This window comes from Notolabrus celidotus, chromosome 8, assembly GCF_009762535.1.
Source record: "Notolabrus celidotus isolate fNotCel1 chromosome 8, fNotCel1.pri, whole genome shotgun sequence".
Lineage (NCBI taxonomy): Eukaryota > Metazoa > Chordata > Actinopteri > Labriformes > Labridae > Notolabrus > Notolabrus celidotus.
Genome location: NC_048279.1, coordinates 4,355,628 through 4,381,644, shown reverse-complemented (window position 1 = coordinate 4,381,644; position 26,017 = coordinate 4,355,628). Strand labels below are relative to the sequence as shown.

At 41.1% G+C, this 26,017-nt stretch overlaps 1 protein-coding gene across 1 annotated transcript in view; it reads left to right on the top strand.

Annotated features, from left to right (window-relative positions):
* The window catches only part of LOC117817713 (mitogen-activated protein kinase kinase kinase kinase 4-like), a 73,273-nt gene extending 57,496 nt beyond the window's left edge, over nucleotides 1-15,777 (top strand). Inside the window, exons 31-33 of the mRNA XM_034690466.1 lie at nucleotides 7,994-8,153; nucleotides 9,409-9,548; nucleotides 9,754-15,777. Of these exons, the coding sequence (XP_034546357.1) occupies nucleotides 7,994-8,153; nucleotides 9,409-9,548; nucleotides 9,754-9,837 (384 nt within the window). The 3' untranslated portion in view covers nucleotides 9,838-15,777. The remainder of the gene's footprint in view (nucleotides 1-7,993; nucleotides 8,154-9,408; nucleotides 9,549-9,753) is intronic.
* Nucleotides 15,778-26,017: the final 10,240 nt, after the last annotated feature.

The following is a 26,017-nucleotide window of genomic DNA, read 5'->3' as shown; positions in this document are numbered from 1 at the left end:
GATAAAGTGGTGTAAAGCACGGCGCCACTGGACTCTAGAGTAGCGGAGACAAGTTCTCTGGAGTAATGAATCAAGCTTCACCATCTGGTGATCTGATGGACGAGTCTGGGTTTGGCGGTTGCCAGGAGAACGGTACTTGTCTGACTGTATTGTGCCAAGTGTAAAGTTTGGTGGAGGGGGGATTATGGTGTGGGGTTGTTCTTCAGGAGCTGGGCTTGGCCCCTTAGTTCCAGTGAAAGGAACTCTGAATGCTTCAGCATAGTCCAAGTGATTTTGGACAATTACATGCTCCCAACTTTGTGGGACCAGTTTGGAGATGGCCCCTTCCTGTTCCAACATGACTGTGCACCAGTGCACAAAGCAGGGTCCATAAAGACGAGAGAGTCTGGTGTGGATGAACTTGACTGGCCTGCACAGAGTCCTGACCTCAACCCGATAGAACACCTTTGGGATGAATTAGAGCGGAGACTGAGAGCCAGGCCTTCTCGACCAACATCAGTGTGTGACCTCACAAATGCTCTTCTTGACAAATGGTCAAAAATTCCCATAAACACACTTCTATACTTTGTGAAAAGGCTTCCCAGAAGAGTTGAAGCTGTTATAGCTGCAAAGGGTGGACCGACGTCATATTATGTTGTGAGCATTTGCACTCTTCACATTGTGGAGCATGCAAAGTCGAGCAAAGGAAATGAACATTATGAAACAAGTGTGTAAAGTCATCTCTGAGTCGAAGCATGATACATACAACACACTCCTAACTGTAGCTGGATCTCTCTACAGTACCTGACTCTACTTGTTATGCTATCATCAGCTGTCATCTCTCTGTTTATCAGCTTTTATGTAACTGCTGCCAATCTCTGATGATGCACTTTCCCTCCCTCTCCGCCCCCACTGCCTCTTACTCACAGTCTTACAGATGTAAGTCATTTCTCACCTTCTATTCCTCCTGTTTCTCTTTCGCCACCCCCATCTCCAATCTATGTCTGCTTAGGTTAGAGCTGTCTCACCCAATCCCCCTCTCTCTGCCCCCCTCTCTCTCTCTCTCTCTCTCTCTTCGGTCCGTGGGCAGGTAGAGCTGATGCTGAACGCTCTGACTCATGTTCACATTTTTATTCAGACAGTCTGTTCCTTCGACCAGATGGAGTCAGATTTTAAAAGTTAAATTTGAATTTAAAAGTGTTGAAATAAATGGAGTGAAGAGAGAGGAGGAGAAGAGCTGCTTCTGTGTGTTTCTCATGTCGGTATCGTAGGTTGAGTTTGTTTTCATGGTGGTTAAGTCTTAAGCCTTTAGTTGGTCAATCACATTGCTGACACATATAAACACACATCTATTTGCGCTCCCACCCACAGCCTCAGTCAGTTCAGACATGTTGTAGCTGATGTCAGAGCCAAACAACAGAGACTGCTGCGAGTCTGAGAAGAGTGAAACTGCTCGACCGCTTGGCTGGGCCGACCTTGTGTCCTCCATGTGCACAGTCTTTTGGGAAACATTATCTGGCCTCTTCCCAGTGTACATGATTTCTTAATGTTCTTAGAAGTCTCAAACAGACTTTGGGATCACCACACCACCAACGTGAGGCCCTGTGACCATGTCATACGCCTTCATGTGTGTGTGTGTGTGTGTGTGTGTATGTGTGTGTGTCTCAGTACTACTTCAGTGAGGACCGCCCCTGTCGAAACAATTTATATTTGCATGCAATAAGTTATATTTCTGTTCTGGGAGCTCCCTGCCCTTCCACCTGCCGATGTGGAATGCCAAAGCCTGAGGTGGGGAGAGCACACCTCCTCTCCCTTTCATGTGCATGCATGAAAAACCAAGGCAGGGAGAGCAGCAGCAAAGACAGAACAGAGCGAGCATCAGTGAGAAAACAGACAGTTCTGTGAAGAAGTATTTGACCCCTTCCTGATTTCTTATATTTTTGCATATTTTTCACACTGAAATGTTTCAGGTCATCAAACAGATTTTAATATTAGACAAAGATAACCAGAGTAAACACTAAATGCAGTTTTTAAATGATGATTTTATTTGTTAAGCGGAAAAAAGTTATCCAAACTTTCCTGACCCTGTGTGAAAAAGTATTTGCCCCCTCAACCTAATAACTGGTTGTTCCACCCTTGGAGGAGATAACTGCAACCAAGCGTTTGTGATAACTGGCGATGAGTCTTTTACATCGCTCTCAACAAATTTTGGCCGACTCTTCTTTACAGGATTGTTTTAATTCAGCCACATTAAAGGGTTTTTGCACATGAATGGCCTGTTTATGCTGCTGTCATACTACAGCATCTCAATCAGATTCAAGTCTGGACTTTGACTAGGCCACTCCAAAACCTTCATTCTGTTTTTTTATGCCATTCAGAGGTGGACTTGGTGGTGTGTTTTGGATCTTTGTCCTGCTGCACAACCCAAGTGTGCTTAAGCTTGAGGTCTTGAACTGATGGCCAGACATTCTCCTTCAGGATTTTCTGGTAGGGCACAGAAATCATGGTTCCATCAATCACAGCAAGTCATACACAGCAAAGCAGCCCCAGAACATCACTCTACCACCACCATTTTTCACTATGGGTATGATGTTCTTTTTATCAAATGCTGTGTTGGCTTTACACCAGATGTAATGAGACAGAGATATTCCACAGAATATTTTCCCAATGGCTTTGTAACCCTTTCCAGACTGATAGATGTCAATGACTTTGTTTCTCATCTGTTCTGGAATTTATTTGGATCGTGGCATTATTCGTTGCTTTTTGAGATCTTTTAGCCCACTTCACTTTGTCAGACAGGTTCTCCTTAAGTGATTTCTTGATTCAACAGGTCTGTCAGTAATCAGGCCTGGGTGTGGCTAATGAAATTGAATTAATCACAGGGGGGGGGTAATTACTTTTCCAAATAGGGTCAGGTGGGTTTGGATATCTTTTTTCCCTTAATAATTAAAATCATCATTTAAAAACTGCATTTCGTATTAACCCTGGTTACCTTTTTCTAATATTTTTTTGGTTTGTTTTGATGATCTGAAACATTTAATTGTGAAAAATGTGCAATAATATGCAAAATCAGGAAGGAGGCAAATACTTTTTCACAGCACTGTATGATACAGGTAAAATCAAACACAGCAGGAAGGAGGAGCTGGGCTGGAGAAGAGGGATTTAAAGAGGTTTGCAGGGGGAGCAGGAAGAGAAGGCAGGCAGAGCAGTTTAAAGAGAACAAACGTTTTATTATCTGCTGATTGGATGTGTAGATGTAATTGTGAGCTGTCAGCTGATAGGAGCTGGTGTTAAGAGCAGCCAAATTCCAGCAGATCCGTGTCCAGTCCGTCTCAGATCCGTCACAGCACCAGATCTGATAGGTTTCTAATCTAGTCAATGTGTTAACTTCCACTGGATCCGCTCCGTTGCGTTCCAGCTGTTTGTCTGATCCGGCGAGTCGGAGCACTCCGGATCAAATACACAAGACTTCTATTTTTGCCGGATGCCGGAGCACGACGCATCAATCTCAACAGAGCAGTTGGAGCGGGACAGGAAGTCAGGTTTCACCAAAACAAAATGAAAACATCCGGTTAATTTTCAGAATAAAACACTCTGTTTTATCACCAGATCGTATTTCACTTAACTACAACAACAAACCGTCATGATGAGCGGAGCCAGGCCGCGGGAAAAACTCAGTCACATGACTCCAGCTGTCTGGCGGTCCTGCTCGAGAGCACGGAGCTGGACCGCAGCAGATTGGAGACGGACCAGACACGGATCTGGTGGAAGTCTCGTGTGACTTTGTGGCCTGCCTGAACCAACGCTTTGTGTACCAGTTAAAGGCTTTAGTGGTCTTTAGTGACCTTAACCTTTCTTGTAGCATCATATAGTTACAAAACCAAAGATTTTCATCACTTTCAAAATCTTTTTAGCTGACATTAGGAGACTTAGGTGGGTTTGATGGGAAGACTAGATTGTGCTGTCATCATTTAACACACTGTGCGGGTCAAAAAGTCACATAAAGATAACATCTTTAGATTCAGTGGCTGAACATGACGAGCGTTGATGCAGCATCATGATCTACGTGATACATTTATACAAAACTATTCAAAGAAGCATCTTCCCATGACTTATAATGACTTCTGGAGCTCTGTGAAACTTTGTATCCTCTCTATCACTGAGAAGGTTTGTGCAAATGACTGTGCCACTTTTCCTGTGAACAAAACGCCCACTGCTGAAACAATTAGAGATACAGTCGCTTATTTTTTTCCTCTTCTCTTATCCATGTGGGCATGTGAAGCTCACTGCAGCCTCTGGTGACTCATGTTCAGAGTCAAAAACATCCTTTGAGATATGTTGAGATAACAAGGCTGTGAATGTGATAAAATATACAGTGAGGAGAGAGAAATAACTGCAGCTCTTTGTCTGAAATCATTACAGATTAGTTTGTGTTTCTTGTCTCTCCTGCTTGTCTTCATCTTTCGCCCTGTGCAGGTTTATATCCAGAGTTTCATTGCCTGGTTGGTCTCATTCATGGTCTTCACACCTTTCTCTCTTCCATCCACCTGCACACACACACACTAACACACACACACAAACACACTGCCCTGCCTTCTTAATGTATTTGCCTACATATGCAGGCAGAGTCGGTCCCCCAGAAACTGAAGGGACGATCATTCAAAGCTCTAAAAATACCTCCCTGCTGTCCTCCTCTGGAGATCATTAACTCTGTGTGTCCTGACCTGTTTTTTTTTTTTTTTGTCTCAGCTGAGATGTTTTTCTCCTCTCCTCTTTTTTTCTGTGGTATATTAAGAGAGGGAGCGCAGAGCTGCCTCCTACACCCGTGCCTTATACTGCTGCTGCCGCTGCTACGATATCATTTTAACTCTCATGTCTGGCTGCTTCTCTTTTCTTTCCCCTTGTTCATCACGCTTCTCTCTCACAGTGCACCTTAATCCTGCACACCTGAACCCAGACATCTGTTGAGTTCTCTGTCTTGGACTACTTTTTTGAGGACACTTCACAATCTTGGACCATCTTGTACTCTGAGGGCGCTCACTTCTTTCCTTCTTCACTGGTTCATTCCTCTTAGAAAGACAAGCTTAAGCAACACTCAGTCCGTTTCTCTCAGCCCCTTAAAGACATGCGCACACACACACGAGCCTCTTCTATGGTTTCTTGATATCTTTGTAAAAATGCTGATTCCAAGGCAGAGGATTAAGATTGCTTTACGTCTGTGGATGCCGGTGTTGATGCTCAGGATCGTGGTGGCTCAAACTCTGGTAATGTATGAAAGACATGCTGATAGGAAAAGTTACTGATGGACTTTTACTGCAGAGATTTCTTGTTTTTGAGATGTATGCTTTGTTTGATGGTCAAATTGTATCTGCTTAGAAGATTATTTCTTTACTTGAGCATCTTGACAGCTCAGAACACTTTGTTTGGACACATTTCTGAACTGGTCTGACATGTTCCTTGAAATATTTGATATGATGATCCTGTGAGATCATACTTTTCAAACGGGTTCATGAGTAATGTCTCTGAACTTGCTGGGTGAGTTTCTGCACTGTTTGTTATCATTTGAGAATGGGGCATAATCAAGAGGCAACCTCCGGTCTTAGAATATGAAGCCCATGCGGAGGTGTTATAAACTGCAGTTCATTGAGTGTCCACTAGAGGCTGGCTGCAGAAACACAAGAAACCACATACACACCCATTCAAAGAAGACAGCACACTTTACAGGGGTGAATGTTTTTATAACACAATGATATTAAACTCATAAGTTTTGCCTAAATGAGGACACAGCTGACTTGACTGACAGGTGGGCACCAAGTAGCTGTTAGCGAAAAGGCTAAAGGCCCGCTTCTTTACCTCACACTAGCTCAGACGAAGAGTTAGGTTGTGTTCAACATTTCCAATATGGCGCCCGCCAACGATTGGCTTCAAAAGAGCTCTTCAGGAACAGATGGGTGACGTCACGGATACAACGTCCATTTATTGTACAGTCTATGGTCGTAACCTGTGGAGCAGGTTCTATTTAAGATTTCTAAACTGAAGTATGTGAAAAATGTTTCTGAACACGTCAACGAAAGCTTTCACATTAGTTCTGGACGCCTCTTTCGGCCAAATTCCACGGGTTCGTGTTTGGTCCATCTCCGATCCGTCACAGCACCAGATCTGATAGGTTTCTATTCTAGTTAATGTGGTAACTTCCACTGGATCCACTCAGGTCGAAGCCCTCGGGATCAGATACACAAGACTTCTATTTTTGCCGAATGCCGGAGCACGAAGCATCAATCTCAACAGAGCAGATCGTATTTCACTTAACTACAACAACAAACCGTCATGATGAGCGGAGCCAGGCCTGGAGCAGGGGTGCAGCTCGCTCGGCTGGAAGTGAGGCCACCACAAAAACTGCTCCCCCTAGTGGCTGGCTGCAGTATATGTCAAAAACTCTGTCTCCCCCATTCATTTGAATGGGGCTGCAGTCAAACTCAAAAAAATAAATACACGTGGTACGAATGTTTCTCACATACGTATGCTGTGGTGATATGTAGTTATTATTTGACTGTTTTGTGTTCAAGGCCTCTTTTTTCTGAAAAGTCTCTTTCGTTAGTTATTAGAGGTTAAAAAACGGGGTTTTACTTCCAGGTTTACTTTTATTGACAGCTGCCGTAGAGAGAAACTCTGTTGGACCTCGTGAAGGTATGCTGTAGGGCGGAGCTTGTTACCGTGGCAACATAAATTACCGTGGCAAACATGATGGCAACACAGAAATTCTCTACTGCGCAGACTCTGGCTGAACAATGGTTGTGCATTCAAACAGGGTTTTTTGGTTTCAAAACTGTACAACGGGAAAAGATGGAGCAACGCTCTCCATTTTATATACAGTCTATGGCCTGGAGTCAACAGGTCAGAGGTTTTCAGAGGACCAGAAAGACAGCATGGATGAGGAGAGGAGGAGGAGAATCCTTGATTCAGTAATTACCGCGGAAAACCTTGTTTGGATGACCGGACCGGACACCGATCTGGTGGAAGTCCTGGATTATAAATTCAAATGAATCTCTGAAGGGGGGGTTCGCTGTGCCCAGGAGCTACAGCGGATCCCTAATAAGCTTCCCCAAATCAGCAACAGAGAGAAGCTCAACGTCAAGTTTAGAATCAGTATTCAAATGAGATCATGTATTGCTGTTAAAGTACATCCTGTTGATGGTGTGGTCCTTGCTAGTGAAACTATGATGTTTAAAAGTGATTGGTGGATTGAAACAGCATCAGATGATGGCTGCAGAACGATGGTCATGCTTGTAGATGATCATGCAGAGCAGCGGTGGAGGAGGCTTTGGTAGTAACTGGTTTGGGTCTTATGACAAACAGCTTGTGATTTAAGCTTTGTTACTGAATCTGGTTCAGAAGCTTCTTTCATGTTTCAATGTATCTGTTGTCTTCAACAGTTGAGAGACTTTTTGGATAACCTTTCAACTCAATTAGTCAGTTTAATCACTGAATACCAAAAAAAACAAATTCAACATAGAAAGAACCGTGTCCACTTTTATACTGCAGTCTATTTAACTGGGAAATCCTCCTTGGCAAAAATCTTTAAGCCCTCTGTCCCAGCAGAAATGTCCCAAAAACCAAAAATGTATATAATCTCAAACTGAAGACGAAGAAAAAACAATGCATCACAAAAAGAAGCACAGGAAGGAAAGACACAGGTCCAATAGAGTCAGATTCACAGATCCTGGTCCTTCAGATCTGTATCAAGTCTGGCACAGGGAGTCCTTCTGAAGGCTCAATTGTCCCGGTCCTCCAAAGGACAAATGTGTTCAGGGTGAAGAGCACAAAGACTGTCCTTATCTTCCCAGGCTTCCTCTCCCCATCTAAACACGCCATCCACAAATGTTTCCCCCTCTCCCTCTGTCCTCCTGAAGCCCCTCCCCCTGCTGCTCACCTACCTGATGGAGCTCCTCTGATTAGAGCAAGATTTTAGTTTTTAATGAATGAATTTACATTTGTGTTTGTGTTTGCTTCATAGATCCAGGGCTCCATTCATCCCCACGCCATCATCATTCTGCCAAACAGCGCAGGAACAGAGGTTTTGGTTTGCTATGAAGACGAGGGGGTCTACATCGACACGTACGGACGCATCACCAAGGACACGGTGCTGCAGTGGGGCGAGATGCCTGCTTCAGTTGGTAAGTGGAGCTGTCACATTACTGCTGCTGAGATATAAAGAAGATAAGACCTGAGACATAATGAATCAGATGTTTATTTCACTAAAGTGTGGTGATGTAGAATCAGAATGATGTAATCCTCAGGAATAATCTGACATTAAAAGTAAAAGATTATTTAAACACAGGAAACAGTAGAGACACAGACATGTTTATCATCGTGTTGCATCGCTTCTTCTTTGAACAACACTCAGTAAACGTTGGTGAACCCAGGAGACCAGGTTCTGGACTTTAAAGTCAAATGTCCCATTCTTGCCTGATGGAGGATTTCATCAGCTCAGCAGTTCAGGGTCTCCTCTGTCGTATTTTTAGTTTCATGATGCTCCAAATGTTTTCAATGGAGGACGAGTCAGGACTGCAGGCAGACCAGTTCAGCACCTGGACTCTTCTACTACAGAGCCATGCTGTTGTGATCCGTGCAGAATGTGGTTTGGCATTGTCCTCCTGAAATCTGTATGGTCTTCCTGAAGATGTCATGGTCTGGATGGCAGCATATGTTGCTCCTAAAACCTGTAGATATTGTTCAGCATTAATGGAGCCTTCACAGATGTGGAAGCTACCCATGCCATGGACTCTTATGATCCCCATACCATCAGGGATGCTGGCTTTGAACTGTGAGCTGATAAGAAGCCGGGCGGTCCCTCTCCTCTATAGAGCGGAGGACACAGCGTCCATGATTTCCAAAAAGAACGTTAGATTTTCATCCATCAGGTCACAGGACATACTTCCACTTCCCCTCAGTCCATCTTAAACGAGCTCAGGTCCAGAGAAGTCTCCTATATCTGGATCATGTTGACATTAGGGATCAGCATTTTCAGTAATCTCAATATCTGAGTAATCTACGTACCTTATGAAGGAGTGATCGAATTCACACCAGTTATCATTTTTTTAAGTAAAAAGAACAACCTTCGAGGGACACTAAGCTAATGTGTTCACACCAGACACAAATAAAATCATTGAAAGTCACTCAAAGTCATTGAATTAACTACATGTACAGTCAATGTAAAGACGCAGTGAGTCACAAGTCCTTGTTGGGGAGGCGAGTGATGTGAAGGAGCTCAATCAACAGCCTCATTGTGCATTAAAACTGATGAACTTATGACAGCCTGCAGTTTACCCTTTAAAGAATAAAATACACACAGCGCTCCTTAGCTCCTCAGACCAGCATTAATGTATACTCACTGTCTGCCTTTATCTCTCTCTCTCTCTCCCTGTGAAGCCTACCTGCAGTCTAACCAGGTGATGGGTTGGGGAGAGAAAGCCATAGAGCTGAGGTCAGCGAACACGGGGAACCTGGAGGGAGTGTTCATGCACAAGAAGGCCCAGAAACTCAAGTTCCTGTGTGAAAGGAACGACAAGGTAGGAGCAGGGTTTTTCTTTCTTTATTACAGCATTTATGATCCAATTGTGCAGTAATACCTTCAAACAGTTTGTAGTATAAAACAAGTTCAGTAGCTGAATGAGTTGCTAGATGCCTTGGCAATGCAAAGTAAATAAATGTAATCTCATGTGGATTCATCCTGCATCATCATCACATGTGACTCCCCCCTCTGTCTCTCTGCAGGTCTTCTTTGCCTCGGTGCAGTCAGGAGGCAGCAGTCAGATCTACTTCATGACCCTGGGACAGAACTCTCTGTTCAACTGGTAACTGGACCTGGTAGTCTGGGATCAGCTGCTCATGTCTGCCTGTGACAGAGTTTACCTGATGAAGCCTTTTATAGTTGTGCTGACTGATGTTCCTGCAGCTGATGGACTGAATAATGCAGCCCTGTGTTATTTATCATTTCATGTCCGTGCATACGGATCAGTGCTTTGCTTGGACTCCAGCCATACATCGCAAAAATACTTGAATCCATCACTGCTTCCTTAGATTCTTGAGCCTTAATCAACCCTCCTGCAGCAAGACCTGATGAAGACCTGACCAAGCTTCAGTTCAGTGCCAGCTCACCCTTCCACGGAGAAGTTAAAGGTACATCTCGTAGTGTGAGCCTATGTGCTGATCACGTGTGATGCTGGATTTCCTCATGTGGGAACAACACGGCTTCCTGCCAGGAGGAGCAAACCATCACTGCTGCACTGTGGAAAAAATCTGGACCGTGCTTTGTGTGGTGTTTATGCAGATCGTGTGGGATTTCCAGCAAACATCAGATCACAGGTCAACATCTGCACTCATTCCTCCTCCAGTGTGTCAGTAATGGAGACCGCGTGCTCCTCTTCTCTCCTGGATAACTCAAATCTGCTTTTTCTCCATACCAAATAACTGTGGCTCAGCTTATCATGCCCATTTAATGAATCACTCATATTCATACTTTAACATTGCCCGTCTGTGTGTGCTGGATCAACTGCTGCCTTTTCCTCTGCTAAAGTAATGAATGTTCCTCCTCGCACAGACTAGAGCAGGAATTATTCCCCGCTGACGTCACGTGGACAGGTGTGACGTTGGACCGATGCGCAGCCGCGGTCAGTTACTGTAAACATTCCTGTTTTTTGCTCCTGTCTGTTATTCTTGAATCAGTTCTTTGATACCTCAGAAGTGTTATTTATGAAGGATCCTGACAAAGTGGGCAACGTCTCATTCTATTATATTGTTTCCATATGGTATTACCAGACAGCACATTATCAGAAGTGAGTATTGAACTAAGAGTTTCCTCATGTTAGTAATTATAGAGATTATTAAAGCCTCTGGGAACCTGAATGGAATATTTAAAATTCAAATAGAATATCAACATTTATTGGGTAATTAAGCATCAACAAAAATCTGAGTGAAATTAAACATCCACAACTCTGAAAAAACTCTGTTCAAAAATATCTTATTTTACAGGTCAGAGCATTTCTCAGGACTGTGTGGGCGTGGCCTGACTCTTTGATTGACAGGTCAAGAGAGTTCACAGCCTGCATGTTTGAGCCGTCTGACTCTGAATCTAAAGACATCAAAACTCCAGAATCTGAGTATTATTCATTTACAATGGTCTCTGAGTGCTGAGTCACAAAAGACTTCAGAATCAGGACTTCTATCATTTATTAGTTTTATCACTCCGTACTCTCCGGGGCAACAGGACCATGGGACGCCCGGAGCAGAGGAGGCTGAAGTGTAGTATGTGGACGCAGAGGAGCTCGGCTCCGGGTGTCAGACGGACCTGTTTGTCTAAACTCTGAGCTGTTTGGGGAAAGTGAGTGAACTGGTCCTGGGGAGAGTTAGTGAACTGGTCTTGGGGAAAGTTAGTGAAGTAGTCCTGGGGACAGTTAGTGGAACAGTCCTGGGGACACTTAGTGAACCGGTCCTGTGGAAAGTTAGGGAACTGGTCCTGGTGACAATTAGTGAACCGGTCCTTAGAAAAGTTAGGGAACCAGTCCTGGTGACAGGTAGTGAACCGGTCCTGAGGAAAGTTAGTGAACTGGTTCTGGGGTAATGAGTGGAGTATGTGCAGGACTGCTTGTAGCGGCTCAACTGAATAGCCGCCCAAAGTTTCCCCAAATCCACCGCAGTTAGTAAAATGGTGGATGTGCAGACAGGGACACACGAGCACAGCGGTGCAAAGAGCAGAGAGACAGATATACAGACAGATTACAGACAGTACGTGATTAGCAAACAAGCTAACAGCTAAGACAACACTGAGGGGAGCTGGCTGAGACGTCAGGAGACGGTCTGAGCAGGAGCGGAGTAGTTTTGTTGAACATGTGCACGTGACGAAGTGTTTCATTTATGATTGGTTTGATATTTATGTCGTCATAATTATCCAAGTTAACCCTGCCCACTTTAACCAAGTGTCAGAACTGTATCAAAAACTTGACTGATAACATTTCAAAAATGCATTAAAGTTCAGTTCCAATATTTTAAATATATATATTATAGTATTTTAATTTGACTATAAATATCATAGGTAGAATGTTTTTGTTGATTTAGGTTACCAGAGGCTTTAAGACACTTTTACAACGATGTGTCTGAAATCATCATCCATCCGATCAGCTGCTTCAAAGAGTCTTTATCTATAAGTGACATTTTAACTTCAGAGTAATACAAATATAAATTCTGCATAATGAGTTAATCAAAGTGAGCTTTGCTCCGTGCTTACAGTGAGACCAGTCGTCTGCAGTTATTTCTTTGTAAACTCAAGACCGTGGTGTCTTTATTAACGACCTGAGGAGGTTTGTACTTCAGCATTAAAGTTTATAAGAGAATCCAAACAAACAGACACAGGCTTAAAAAGCGTCAGTGCTTCTGTTTGTACAGCTAAGGGTGTACATAATTTTGTAAGATGGATTGTTTTCAAACTGTCGAGCCGTTTCCTGCATGTGTACAGAATTAAAAAGACTTGACAAAGTGACGTTTGATCCAAGAAGTCTGATGTTTCCTTCTTTCCTAACAATATTTTAAAAATCAGTCTCAAAGTGAGGAACCAAATAGAAAGGCTGTGTTACTTTGATGAATCTTTATCTTTCATTTGGCTCTTTGAATCCTAAAGATAAGAGAAGCAATGTTTCCCTCAAACGGACTCTGTCACTTCAAAACCAGATTTGAAGATGTTATTAAATGTAATGTTGAAAGATCAGACCGTCACATCAAACTCAGGGCCCAGAAACTCTTAGACATCTTACTGAATCATAACTCACTGGTGTTCAAATGTTCAACAGTGTAAATGAGGGCTTCAGATGGCAATACGTTTTAACATTTAAAGAAAGCATTCAAAAGTGAGCTTTTAATGTGTTTTTGATCAATATGACGCTCCTCAAACTACTCCTTCTTCAAATGATCAGCTGTAGCTCTGAATGTTGGGTCGATCAAAGCGTGTGATGCATTTTATATATTCAGAGATACTTTCAGCTTTAGTTTTTACAGACTTTCTGCAGCTGGTTCTGTGAAAATGAACATTGTATGTAATATTAATTTTCTTATCTGAGCTTAGCTATAATAAATATTTGTCACAGTGGTTGTTTTAGTGCGAAAAAGAAATGAGGTGCCGCCCCCGTGTTCCAGGGTCTGATGCAGTTTAAAGCTCTCTTGGCTTGGTTTAACTTCTTTTCCCTGGATGTTATACAAAGATATATAACAGAAGCATATCTGAGAACAGAAGCACTCTGACAGGTGTCTTTATTTGATCCTCTTGGAAGGATTTGGGAAAGATAAGACCCTTGGAGTGTGGGCTTCAGGGAGCGTAGAGCTCTGGGATTATAGAGACACTCTTAGATATTATGTCACCCTGAGACAGACAGGATGAACAGTAAACATGAGTACAGTGCATGCATACAGCAGGGTTTGCCTCTGTGCACGCAGTTATTGCAACTGTTGAAAGTTCCAGCTTCAGATAAGATCGGCTGGTTAAACTTTATGGATCAGTTTTAGTATTTAAAATATTTTGTTTTCCATTATTGCAAGTGAGACTCAACACACATATTAAAACTTGAAAATAGAGATAGATGTGTTCAGACGAGCTCTGTTTGTGGATAGTATGTCTCAGAGTAGTACATGTCATGTTTCTGACGCGTGGACAGCCAGAGAAGTAACGGCAGGTTTGTTCCAGGTTCCTGGGAAAGATCTTCAAACAGTTCAGGAGACGAGACCGTAACTATTCTGTCTCTCTACATTCTTTATGTGGCATATTTCAGCTCTACAGTACCTGACTTTAACATTCACTGTGTGCTGTAACGATGATGGTAGCATGCCTGGATGGTCTTATTACAATCAATCAATCTTTATTTATAAAGCGCCAAATCCCAACAAATGTTCTCCTCAGACTCTTTCCAAACAGAGCAGGTCTAGACTGTACTCTATGTTCTATCATTAACAAAGACCCAACATCAAGACAGGATCAGATCCAGTCCCATCTTACAGACAGGACTCAGTCCACCATGAACAGAGCACTTTGCAGCATTTAGCAAGTTACAGTGGCAAGGACAAACTTCCTTTAACAGGCAGAAACCTCCAGCAGGACCAGACTCATGTTAGACACACATCTGCTGAGACCGTGTTGTAATACAGTGAAAGCTGTTTTTAAGAAAGCAGTCACAGTTTCATTTTGTGTACCTGACTTTTAGAACAATATCACAGTTTTTAATGCCTTTGATATAATGTTGTTATACATTAGCATCACAATAATACAATATTAGATCAATATATTTATTACATTTAATACAGATGTATCAGATTTATTCTTTAGGTCCTGAATTGAATGATTAATGAAGCTTCTTTATATTTTTAGATTTGGCTCTCAACAGGTAGAGGTTACTCTTTATATCTACATAGTTCTTCATAACTGCAGATTGTCATCATGTTGTATCTGCATCCTTTGTCATCCTGATCTAAAGCACAACAGATAAATCCCCTCTGTCTCACGCTGTCCTCCACCGGTGTTATGAGTTTTTTTGTATCCCTCTTAATCCATTTGTCGTCTAAAGCACTGCAGACAAACAGAACATGCTGTAGCTTGTTATAATCACGTCCTTCTTCTCTGCTTGGTCTTCCTGCATTGAGCCTTCCACAGTATCAGTACTGAGAGAGAGATCTTCCACCTCCACCTTCCCCCAAGTTAAGATTCTGTGTCAGGCAGCAGTGACTCACAGTTACGACTCTCTTTCTTCTCACTTTGTCATCATGTCTCTTCTGCCTTGCTCTCCTGCTGCCTTCTCTGCAAAGCTCTCTCCGTTACTGAAGTCGCTCCTCATGCTGGACGAGGTCAGGCTGTAGAGACAAACAAGAGTCTGCTGGAGGATGTTTGATTATAACAGATGAAGCTCAAAGTTTGAAAGAAAAATGATATTGTATTACTTTTATTGTTTTGTTTTAAGTGCCAGGAAGGTTGTTCTCCAGCCTGTGTGTGCACAGGAGGTCTGATGATGATGATGATGATGATGGATGTGTGTTTGTGTGGGAGGTGAATTTAGTCAGTGTGGAGATAAACGAGGAGAGGTAGCTGGTAGCTAACAGAAGGATGACGGATGTTGTTTTGAAATGTAGACCAACAAACTTTCAACATTTAAAGTAGTTTGTGTTTTAATTTATGTCGAGAACATATCAAACCTCACTGACTGTAAACTGAACATGAGAGTCGGAGCAAAGAAGACGAGTGTTTATGAGAAAGGTAGACTGTGAATGTGATCCAGAGTGTAGAGGTAGAGTTGGTTATGAAAGGAAGGAGGAAGAAGAAGAAGATAAGAGGATGTGGAGAAAGTGGACGATAGTCATAAAGTTTAATTCTATTCCACCCTTCTCACAGATCTCACTGTAACGCACCAACAGGATGTTAAATGTAACATCATCCAGCATTTTGGAGTCACTTCTGTCTGTTGTGAGTTTGGAGCTGAAGACAAACAGGATGCTTGTGTTTGTATCCGTTGTAAATAAACGTGAATAAGAGGTGAACTTTGTAAAATACCAAATATAATATGGATTTATATTTTAGAAGATATATTCCCTCGTCTGTTTCAGGTCTGTAGCATTTGAAGTCGTTGTTTTTGTTTACCTTTTTGCACTGGACCTTTGTTTGATGCATCATTTATTGTACCCTGTCTGCTTTGAGATGAACACATACTAACTTATGTTTTCATTTAATGAGGTATACAACAGAGACCACAATAAATACATTCAACAGTCTGATTTATCATTTATTTATTTTAAAAGTTGAACTTCTAAACTGACTCCTGTTTGTTGATCATTCTGCATGTTAATGAGAGACATGTGACGCAGAACTGCAGAAATAAGATAAGATATTACTTTATTGATCCCCGGGGAGAAATTCGGTTGTTGCAGCAACCCAGACATAAGTACAATCAAGAAGAAGTTTCAATAAGTAAAATAAAATAAGTGAGAATAAAAATAGATAAATAAAGATAAAGAGCCACTCTCTTGATTGGTCCTCCTACATTGTTCTGATTGAGCGTACACTTTGATCTGTTTGTGGGTGGGGCTTACAGGAGCAGTGAGGGGGGGGGGGGGGGAGGGGGGGGGGGGGGGGGGGGGGGGGTGTAGTGAGGGGGAAATCTGGTGTGGAGGGGTAGTGTTGACATCCAAAATCTCTCCCTGAACTGATGTTTATTCCAGGACTACCAACAGCAGCTTTAACTTTTTATACTATAAGTGATGCTAAAGAAGCAGTTTAGATATTAGCTTGGCCGTTGTTTACTTCTGCTTTCAGAAACCAGAAATCCAGCGACACCTGACCCAGCATCCTGCTGAACAGATCCAACAGAATACTACAGACTACCCTCAAACACTGTCTGTAGTATGCATTCATAGGTAGTATATACGTAGCAGGCAGTTTCAAAAACAGCCAGAGGCTAAGGCTGTTTCCGAAATCGCCTACTATACTAGCAGTACGTACTGATATGTCCAAAATTCAGTATGTAGTAAGTAGTAGGCAAGGCAAGGCAAGGCAGCTTTATTTGTATAGCGCATTTCATACACGAGGGCAACTCAATGTGCTTTACATTAAAACATTAAAAGCATTGGAAACATTCAGACAAGCATAAAAGAACACAATTAAAATGACAAATATGATAAAACAGAAAAGAAAAGGAAAATTAGAAATATATTAAAAATTACATTAAAATTTTAATTTAAAGTGGGTTAAAATAATCTAAGATAGGAAGGCAGTGGCAAATAAAAAAGTCTTAGTCTTTGATTTAAAAGAGGTGAGAGTTGGAGCAGACCTACAGCTTTCAGGGAGTGTGTTCCAGATATATGGTGCATAATGACTAAACGCTGCTTCACCATGTTTCGTTCTGACTCTAGGGACTGAAAGCAGACCAGTACCTGATGACCTCAGAGGTCGAGGTGGTTCATAAAGTAGAAGCAGATCAGCAATGTATTTTGGGCCTAAACCATTCAGTGCTTTATAAACCATCAGCAGGATTTTAAAGTCTATTCTCTGACAGACAGGAAGCCAGTGTAGAGATCTAAGAACTGGTGTAATGTGGTCTACTTTTTTGGTCCTTGTTAGGACTCGAGCAGCAGCATTCTGTATGAGCTGCAGTCGTCTGATGGACTTTTTAGGGAGTCCTGTAAAGACCCCGTTACAGTAGTCTAGTCTGCTAAAGATAAATGCATGGACGAGTTTTTCTGCATCCTGCTGAGACATAAGTCCTTTAATCCTTGATATATTCTTAAGGTGATAATAGGCTGACTTTGTAATTGTCTTAATGTGGCTGCTGAAATTAAGGTCTGAGTCTATGACTACACCAAGGTTTCTGGCTTGGTTTGAACATTTCATCATTGCAGATTGGAGCTGAGCAGTAACCTTTAACCTTTCTTCCTCCAAAAACAATCATTTCAGTAGTATGTTAAACTAGTATGTGAACAAGAGCAAAATCTGCAGTATGCCAAAACTCCCCGGATGTCTACTGATTCGGGAAAATATCTCAGTGTGCATCGGACCAGTCTTCCTCACGTACTGTTTCCCACAATGCACAGCGCTCGTTCTGCTTTTTCTTTTTCCTCATTTTTTGACGGGAGGAAATTCGTTTTTGGGTGCTGTGAAAGTTATCAAATTACATATAAACCACCTCCTAACTTTTTAAATCATAAATGGATGCTAAATAAGCTTTTTATTTATCGGCTTCGCCGTTGTTTACTTCCGCTTTCCGAAACCGGAAATCCAGCGAAGTCTGGCTCAGCATGCTGCATGACAGATCGAACAGAACAGTCATACTACATACTAAATTCAAACGCAGTATGTAGTAGGCAATACCTACTGCCTACTACATTAGAAAGTAGTATGTAGCAGGCCGTTTCGCAAACAGCCTAAATCTTAACAGGGGAAATCAGACACAGGTGAGAAAACGAGACACAGGTGGAACTAATGAGCGTGCAACCAATCAGGAGGGGAACACAAGGGCAGGAACACAGGGGGCAAGAACTACAAAATCAAACAGGAAACAGGAGACTGAACTAAGAAACATGAGAGAAAATACATATACATGAATAAAGAACACAAGACATCAAACACAGGAAAAAAGACTACAAATAACACAGGAAGAACAATAAACTAATCTTAACAAAACAACTCATGACATCCTGATGCCTCATCCTCATCCTTTTTAATTCTGGGAATACATTTTCTGTTTGTGTGTCAGGCCACATGTGCTTCTTTCACAGCACACTCATGAGTGGGCCAGAGTCAGGGTCAGAGATCGAGGACACCAGAACTTTTCAGCCTCTGACCGTTAAAGTAATGATGCCTCCTCCAGGTGGTTCAACGTTGCTCAAAGGCATGCTCAAGCACTACAGACATTAGAACAGCACACGCGAGCACAACAGCCTAACAACAAGTATGAATATACAGTGATTTAAAAAAAGGAGCAGGACCTGGAACCTCTTGTGTAGACTAGTAGAGACTGATCCTACCACTGTGCACACGTCTCTGTGTTTCCTGTGCTGCTGTGCATTAACCTGCTGCTTCTGATGCTTTCATTTAACAGTCAGAGGTCATGTGGAAACTAAGAAAAGCAGAACACTGGTCAAACATCATTATTTCCAAGTTTTATTTCAACTTTAACTTCAGTGTTTTTTTCTGTTTTAACATTAACAGACAAAATATCACAGTTTAAATATTGACTGAAGTTGATGAAGCTGTTTTCGTTCAAAGCGAAGCTCACCAGAGGCAGCTTCACTTGTTACAAGAGTAAGAGAGTGTGAGTACGTTTGTCAGACACATGTATTGATTTATTTCCCCAAATGACTCATCTTCCTACAGTTTAAAGTATTTTTCAAGACTGTAGTATGTTCATTCAATGATGTAAAAACAGAGCGAGGATACAAGAGGAGAGAACTTGATGCCATGGCTTATTAGCAACCAGGATGTAGTTGTGTCATCCATTTCTTGAAAATAAAGTCACCTGAGGGTTCAGAACTAAGCAAGATGCCTCAGTTTTTGAGAACCTATCTGTTCAACATTAGGTCATTGTAAATGTTTAAAACTTTGATCACGTCAGCGGCTGAACATCCACACTCTGACCTTGCACCGCGCCCTCATGCTCCTTTTTGTCTGTTAAACATTGTAAAGAAAATCCCTCTGAGCCTCTCGGCCTCTGCCTGGCTCTCTCCTCCAGCGGTCTCATATATCCACCAAAGACTGGGTGGCACCGGTGGCAGGTTTCCTGGCCTGTCTGACACTCTTGGATGAAATTATGTCATTGAGCCTCCAGCCTGAGCAGCTCAGCCGTGTATCCTTCTCCTGATTGAAACTGTGTGTGCATGTTTGCTTCATGTGATCCTAAAACAAAGTCTCTCACTGGGTTAGTGGGTGTCTGCTGCGAGCGCTCGCTCAGTCAGAGACATGGGAACAGTCCTACCTTTACCTCAGAGTCGGAGCTCTGCCTTTAAGTCTGTCACTGTTGATGAACACTATCCCCTGCTCTAAATTTGTCCCTTTAGTACCCCTCTGACTGAACCCCCCCTTACCAGCCTCAGATTCCCTCCTAACCCCATTCCACAAACACAACCCCCCTCCACTCTCACACTTGCTCCTGTCCGTGTGTTTGTGTGTAAATGTGTGTGTCAGCTCGCCCTGAGTAGGGAGCGAGCGTCCAGTAACCAAGCCATGACTGGCAACCTCACAGCAGTCACATAGCAGTTCAGCATTCAGTATTTGGATCATTGACACTTTCTTTTTGGATCAGTACTTCTGTTGTTGTTTGGAAAAGAAGGAACAGGTAAGGTGGGAGGCGTTCTGATGATGTAATGTGTGGAAGGTATGAGCCTGCTGTGCATGCACATGACTGGATCAACATTTTAACATACCGTGAATATGATGATACAAACACTACAGGGCCCGTCCACTCCGGGGGAGGAACCTGTTTGATCCTGCACAAACTGCACATTTAGCGAAGGGGGGAAACCCAATAAAGGGACATTCTGTGGTGTCGTGAAGGAGACTCTCTAAAGTAAAGGTGGTCAGATCATCATGAATGTTATGATCGGCCTGCGTTGGGCTGAATGTGGTGAATGAGTTGGCAGTTAGAGAGAGGAGCACAGCTGTGTGTAGCTAAATTTATATGCTGTGTCATGTCTGTCTGTCTGTCTGTCTGTCTATCTATCTATCTATCTATCTATCTATCTATCTATCTATCTATCTATCTATCTATCTATCTATCTATCTATCTATCTATCTATCTATCTATCACTCATGCAGTTACATATATAGCTGTAGATGCATGGCAGAGTGATTGGTAGTGAGAGGAAGTTATATACGGACGGTATGTATCTTCCTCTAACCCAATCACATCACTCTGTCATTGATCTACAGTTATTTGTGTAGCTGTTGTGATATATCCTCTTTCAAAATGTGTTCAAATATGACTTAAATCAGAAAGATTAAACATCCGTCTTTGCGTGTCGCCCACTTTCCATCTCTCTCTGTTTCTATCTCTCTTCCTTTATCCATTAATCGATGAAGAGCTGATCTTTAAGTCTGCATCTCGACATGTTAGCTTGTTTGATCACGCATCAACACGTGTGTGAGTGTAAGTGTGTGTGTGTGATATATCAGATCTTCAAAATGTGGCAGTGGATGAGAAATCTGTTACATGGTTTGGGGGAGGAAAGGCCATGAGTGGGGAAAAGTATGTTAGTTATATAGCTGGCTGCAGGGTGAGGCAACACAAGGCTGAGTGGGTGGGAGAGGGGGGGCAGGCTTGGCATGCTGTGCTGGTATGACGCTGTGTTCAGCTGCTGAGCTCTGATTGGTGAAGAGAGAGATCAGCTGACAGAGTCTGGGCTAAATCAGTCTCTCCAGCAGAAGAGTTGAGGAGGAAGTAGAAGTGGAGAGTTTGAGGGTTCAGAGGTTTTTTCATAACGGTGCAGTGTTCAAAATGATCTGACAGCAAGAGAGGGAACACATTGGGGAAATTGTACAAAGACCCACTTCTTGTCTTGTTTTGTTACAAAGCAGCATCTTTAGAGGAAGGATGTCAGATCATGGATGAAAACCTGTTTAGTTATGAAGGAAACTTTCATTTAAAGGTATTCAGAGTCAGTTTCCACCACCATGACCCAGAGTGACGGCTCTCAAAGCTTCTTGATCCAGTGTTACTGACAGATCAAACATCTAAACATCTACCTGATGAACTGCTGCAAGACTGTGATACAGAGATCCACGTGGTCCTGTTTGAATGGCTTTACTCTTACGTCATCATCGCTCAGACACTTTGGATCTTGATGTCATTTTCATTACTCCCTGAAGTATTCATAAATTAGCAAGTGTAAGTTCGCCAGCCTACTAAATTAAGGTTGGTGCATGAGAAACTCAACATCAACAGGTAACTTTTATTTACATGAGCCACTGTGCCACAGCTTTAGAGGCCCTGCTACATGGCTGCAGATTGTACAAATGTCACACTCCTCCTGCAAAGCGATGTGTGATCACTCATTCATTCATGAAGAGCTTCATTCAAGCAGTCGTCTTCCATATTAGCTTCAATCAATCAATCAATCAATCAATCAATCAATCAATCAATCAATCAATCAATCAATCAATCAATCAATCAATCAATCAATCAATCAATCAATCAATCAATCAATCAATCAGATTTTCATACAATGACATTGTAACACAAAGTGCTGTACATAAAAACAACTTAGAATATTAATAAATAAAAAGAAGAAAGATACATATAAAAATAAAAAGACCCCCAGCCCTGACTCCAAACCCAGCAAATGTAACATAAATAATAATAATAATAATAATAATAATAATAATAATAATAATAATAATAATAATAATAATAATAATAATAATAATAATAATAATAAAAACAATAATAATAAAAACAATAAAAATAAAATAAAATAAAAAAGAAGTTGCTGAACCAACTGAGGAAACGCTCTCATGACATCTTACTGTAAAATTAATACTTCAGGTAAAATAAGATGTTAGAACTCAACACAGGAAATTAAAATCACCAAAATAAAATATATTACCAAGATAATAAAACACTAAAATATTAAACCATCAAAAGAATATAAATAGGATGCTATACGTAAAACAAACAAATAAATAAATAAATAAATAATACTAAAATAAAATAAATAAAAAGTGACAAAAATTTAACTAGATAATAAATAAATAAATAAATACAGAAATACAGAAATAAAGTCAGGTCAAATTAAACAAATATAAGAATAAAACTTCGAGACCCAAACTGCTCAATCCAACATACACTCTGATCATTTCTGATGTGATTAAATTGAGAACACTTTGGGTCAGCACTTGCGATAGATATATTCTTAATCAAATAAATACAGCCTAGAAAACATTTCCACCAGGTCAGATCAGCATTAAAGAGCAGACTGTGACTATGCAGTCTGATTGTGTTCTTAACGGACTCTAAAGCCACTTTGCTGTCAAAGAGGAGCGCTCAGACTTATGTAACCACAGATCACTCCTTGATTTCAACTTGGACCTGCAGCTTGAATGTGCTTCTGCTGTGCTAAATCTGTCCCCAGCTGAGAGCGGATGGTGGCTGAGGGCTTGGTGGTGTTGTATGAAGAGCTGAAATTACACAGTGGGTGGTTTGTTTAAATTTAACAAGTTGAATTGCAGGTAAGTGTCCTCCTCTCCTCTCCTCTCCTGAGAGCTCATCAACCAGGAATGAATAATGACAAATCAGCCATGGATGAAGAAGTATTGAGAAGTATGGTGCATGTTCATTCTGAAATGCAACGTGTAAACTTTGGGATATTTAGTGTTCTGAATGCTGTGTATGTATAAAACAGAAAGCATGTTGCAGAGGAGATTCAGGCCAAAGGATGCTGAAGAGGAGCTGTGTTTTCCACATTATCTCCATGTTAGGATGTCTGAAAGATGAAGTTTCCAACCATGACTAAGTTTAAATATCTCACTCCATCCTGGCTCTGCCTTTGAACAGTAACATACAGATCTGAAGTAGACAAAGGGGAGTCATCTTTAATCTCCTTTAAACAGCCTCACCAGTGAAGTGATGGACGTTGTCACAGTGATGAAATGACACAGAACATTACTCACTGACATTACCTGAGGAGTTGTGCCCATAGACTGTATAAATATGGACGTAGTATCCATGACATCACCCATCTGTTTCTGAAGCATTGTTTTGAAGCTGATCATGGGCGGGAGCCATATTGCTGCTGTCCAGCCATTGTGACGCAAAGAGGTGGACTTTGAGCCTCCTAGCCAACAGCTACAGTGTTCCCGCCTGTCAATCAAGTCAGCTGTGCCTCTCATTTGAAGACTCTTAATCTCAATATCTTCAAAACTGCTGCGTTAGAATTTTTTTTACCCCCCCCCCCCCCCCCCCTACAGTGTGAGCCGATCGAGAAATGAGCTATCCAGACTACACTGGTCTTTTGTACCAGGCTGTTCACATGTTTATTTCTGCTGTAAAGATCGTCTTCTTTGAATGGGTGTGTATGTGGTTTCCGGTAATTCCGGAGCCAGCCTCAAGCGGATCCTTGATGAACTGCAGTTTTCAGCACTTCTGCATTGTACTCTAACCCGGGGGTTGCCACTTGGTTGTGCCCCACAGGTCGATACTCACCTGCAGGAGAACAAGATCTATTCATTGAGTTATATATATAAGTGCAGGGGTTTCAAAGGACAGTGGGGGTTGCAAGTCTTTGGCACCTTTATTTTGGGGGTCGTGGGCTTAAAAGTTTGGGAACTCCTGTATAAGTGAAGGCAGAACATTTACACTGACAGCAAGGCAAACTGATCAATAATGTTAAAAGCAGCAGATGAAGGTTTACTATGAATTCAGGAGGATGTTTGTGGTCTTATACTTGTTGTGCATCTTGTTCCTTAACGTTAGGATAAATCCAACAGCAATCTGTTTTCTAGCACCTGTCTCCAGGTTACTTTAGAGACGACAGAACGCCACATCCACATGAGTAAAATGGAACATGATTGTTCATTAAATTATGCAAGAAAAGCCTTTTCTTATAAATGTAATAATAATAATAATAACAATAATAGTAATAATAATAATAATAATAATAATAATAACAATAATAATAACAACAATAATAATAGTAATAGTAATATTAATAATAATAATAATAATAATAACAATAATAATAACAACAATAATAATAGTAATAGTAATATTAATAATAATAATAATAATAATAATAATAATAATAATAATAACAATAATAATAACAACAATAATAATAGTAATAGTAATATTAATAATAATAATAATAATAATAATAATAATAATAGTAATAATTATAACAACAACAACAATAATAATAATAATAATAATAATAATAACAACAATAATAATAATAATAATAATAATAATAATAACAACAATAATAATAATAATAATAATAATAATAATAATAATAATAATAATAATAATAATAATAATAATAATACAAAGTGCTTCACATGGGCAGCAAAATAAAAGTCAAGATAAAGAAATAAAACATATTTTACAAGACATAAAAATCCCCCAAAAGAACTGTAAAGGAATACAATTCTTTTAATATATATTTCTCAAGAATAAGAATAAAACAAAATTAGATTAAATTCAGATAAAATCAGGAAAGGCTCTACGATAAAAGTATGTTTTCAGAGGAGATTTAAAAGAGCTCACTGACTCAGAAGACCTGATCTCCTCGGGCAGATGGTTCCAAATGTTTGGTTCAGCTCATGACCTCCGTCTTAAAACATCAAAAAGATTGACGTCTTTGTTAGATCTTATTATACTTTCTGCAGTTATTTCCCTTACATTCTGCCCACGCATGACACCAGCAGTGCTGCTGATGTTCGAGACATTAATAGCTGCCTATAGTTGCTCACAGCATGGTGTGTTTTAGTGACAGCCTGTTTCTTAAGGAGCACGAGAGATATACACATGTTCTGTCATGAAGTACTTCTCATCTCATGGCAGAAAGAGGAGCATTTAAACATTACAAGGTAACCAAGTGATCTCATCTGGTTTGTCTCAGTTCAGCTGTGTGGACTAACGTTTTTTAAAGTAAACCTGGGTCAGCTTGTTGTTTATTGGGTCAAGACGATACACTGAAACATAACATGATCCATCTATTTTTATTAGCTGTAATCAAGCTCACTATCCTGTTCCTCAATGCTTTGATTATGATTTCAAAATGTGCCTCTTGCAACATCCCAAGCTTCATAGAAATGCAACACTCAATCTCCTGCAGTAAAGCTATAAATGAAACATTTAGGTTCTGATATTACTAACATGTTTTGTAACACATTATAAAGATATGTTGATGCAGAGTGAATGAATCTTTGAAAGAACATGCTGTGTCTTTATTCTTAAACTGAGATCGTCTGGTTTAGTCAGCCGTGTTTGAGCCTTAGCTCTTGTAAAGCACTTCATCGGGCAGAGAGGAAAACTCAAATAAAGATCACTCCGACGAAAACATCAGTCATGAAGAACTACTCCAGCCTCCTCTGTGTAGACGTGTGTGACCTGCTGATGGAGACTCAGATCTACCTCAGGTCAGAGAGTCTCTGCTGTGCTCAGTAGTTTAATTTAGCCTGGAAACCTGAACCTCCTCCACCTCTGTCAGCTCCTTCTCTTGGCCCAGGATATAAGCACATAGAGCAGCAGGCTGGGGTTTGAGAGGTGTGTGTTGTAAGTGATGAAAGTCTTCATATATCTTTAATATGCACACTACTGTCAACAAAATGAGAGCAGAGTCACACCTCTGGGACCGGATCTGATACCATGCAGGACAAATGCACTTCATATATCATGACAGATACTGCAAAATGTGATTCATGCACAAACTGTGTATGTGCTTGAATGGAGAAGTGTGTTCATACCTAATCAATGTGTGTATGTGCATGTGCATGGTGATACTGGAGGTGTCTGAACATCAAACA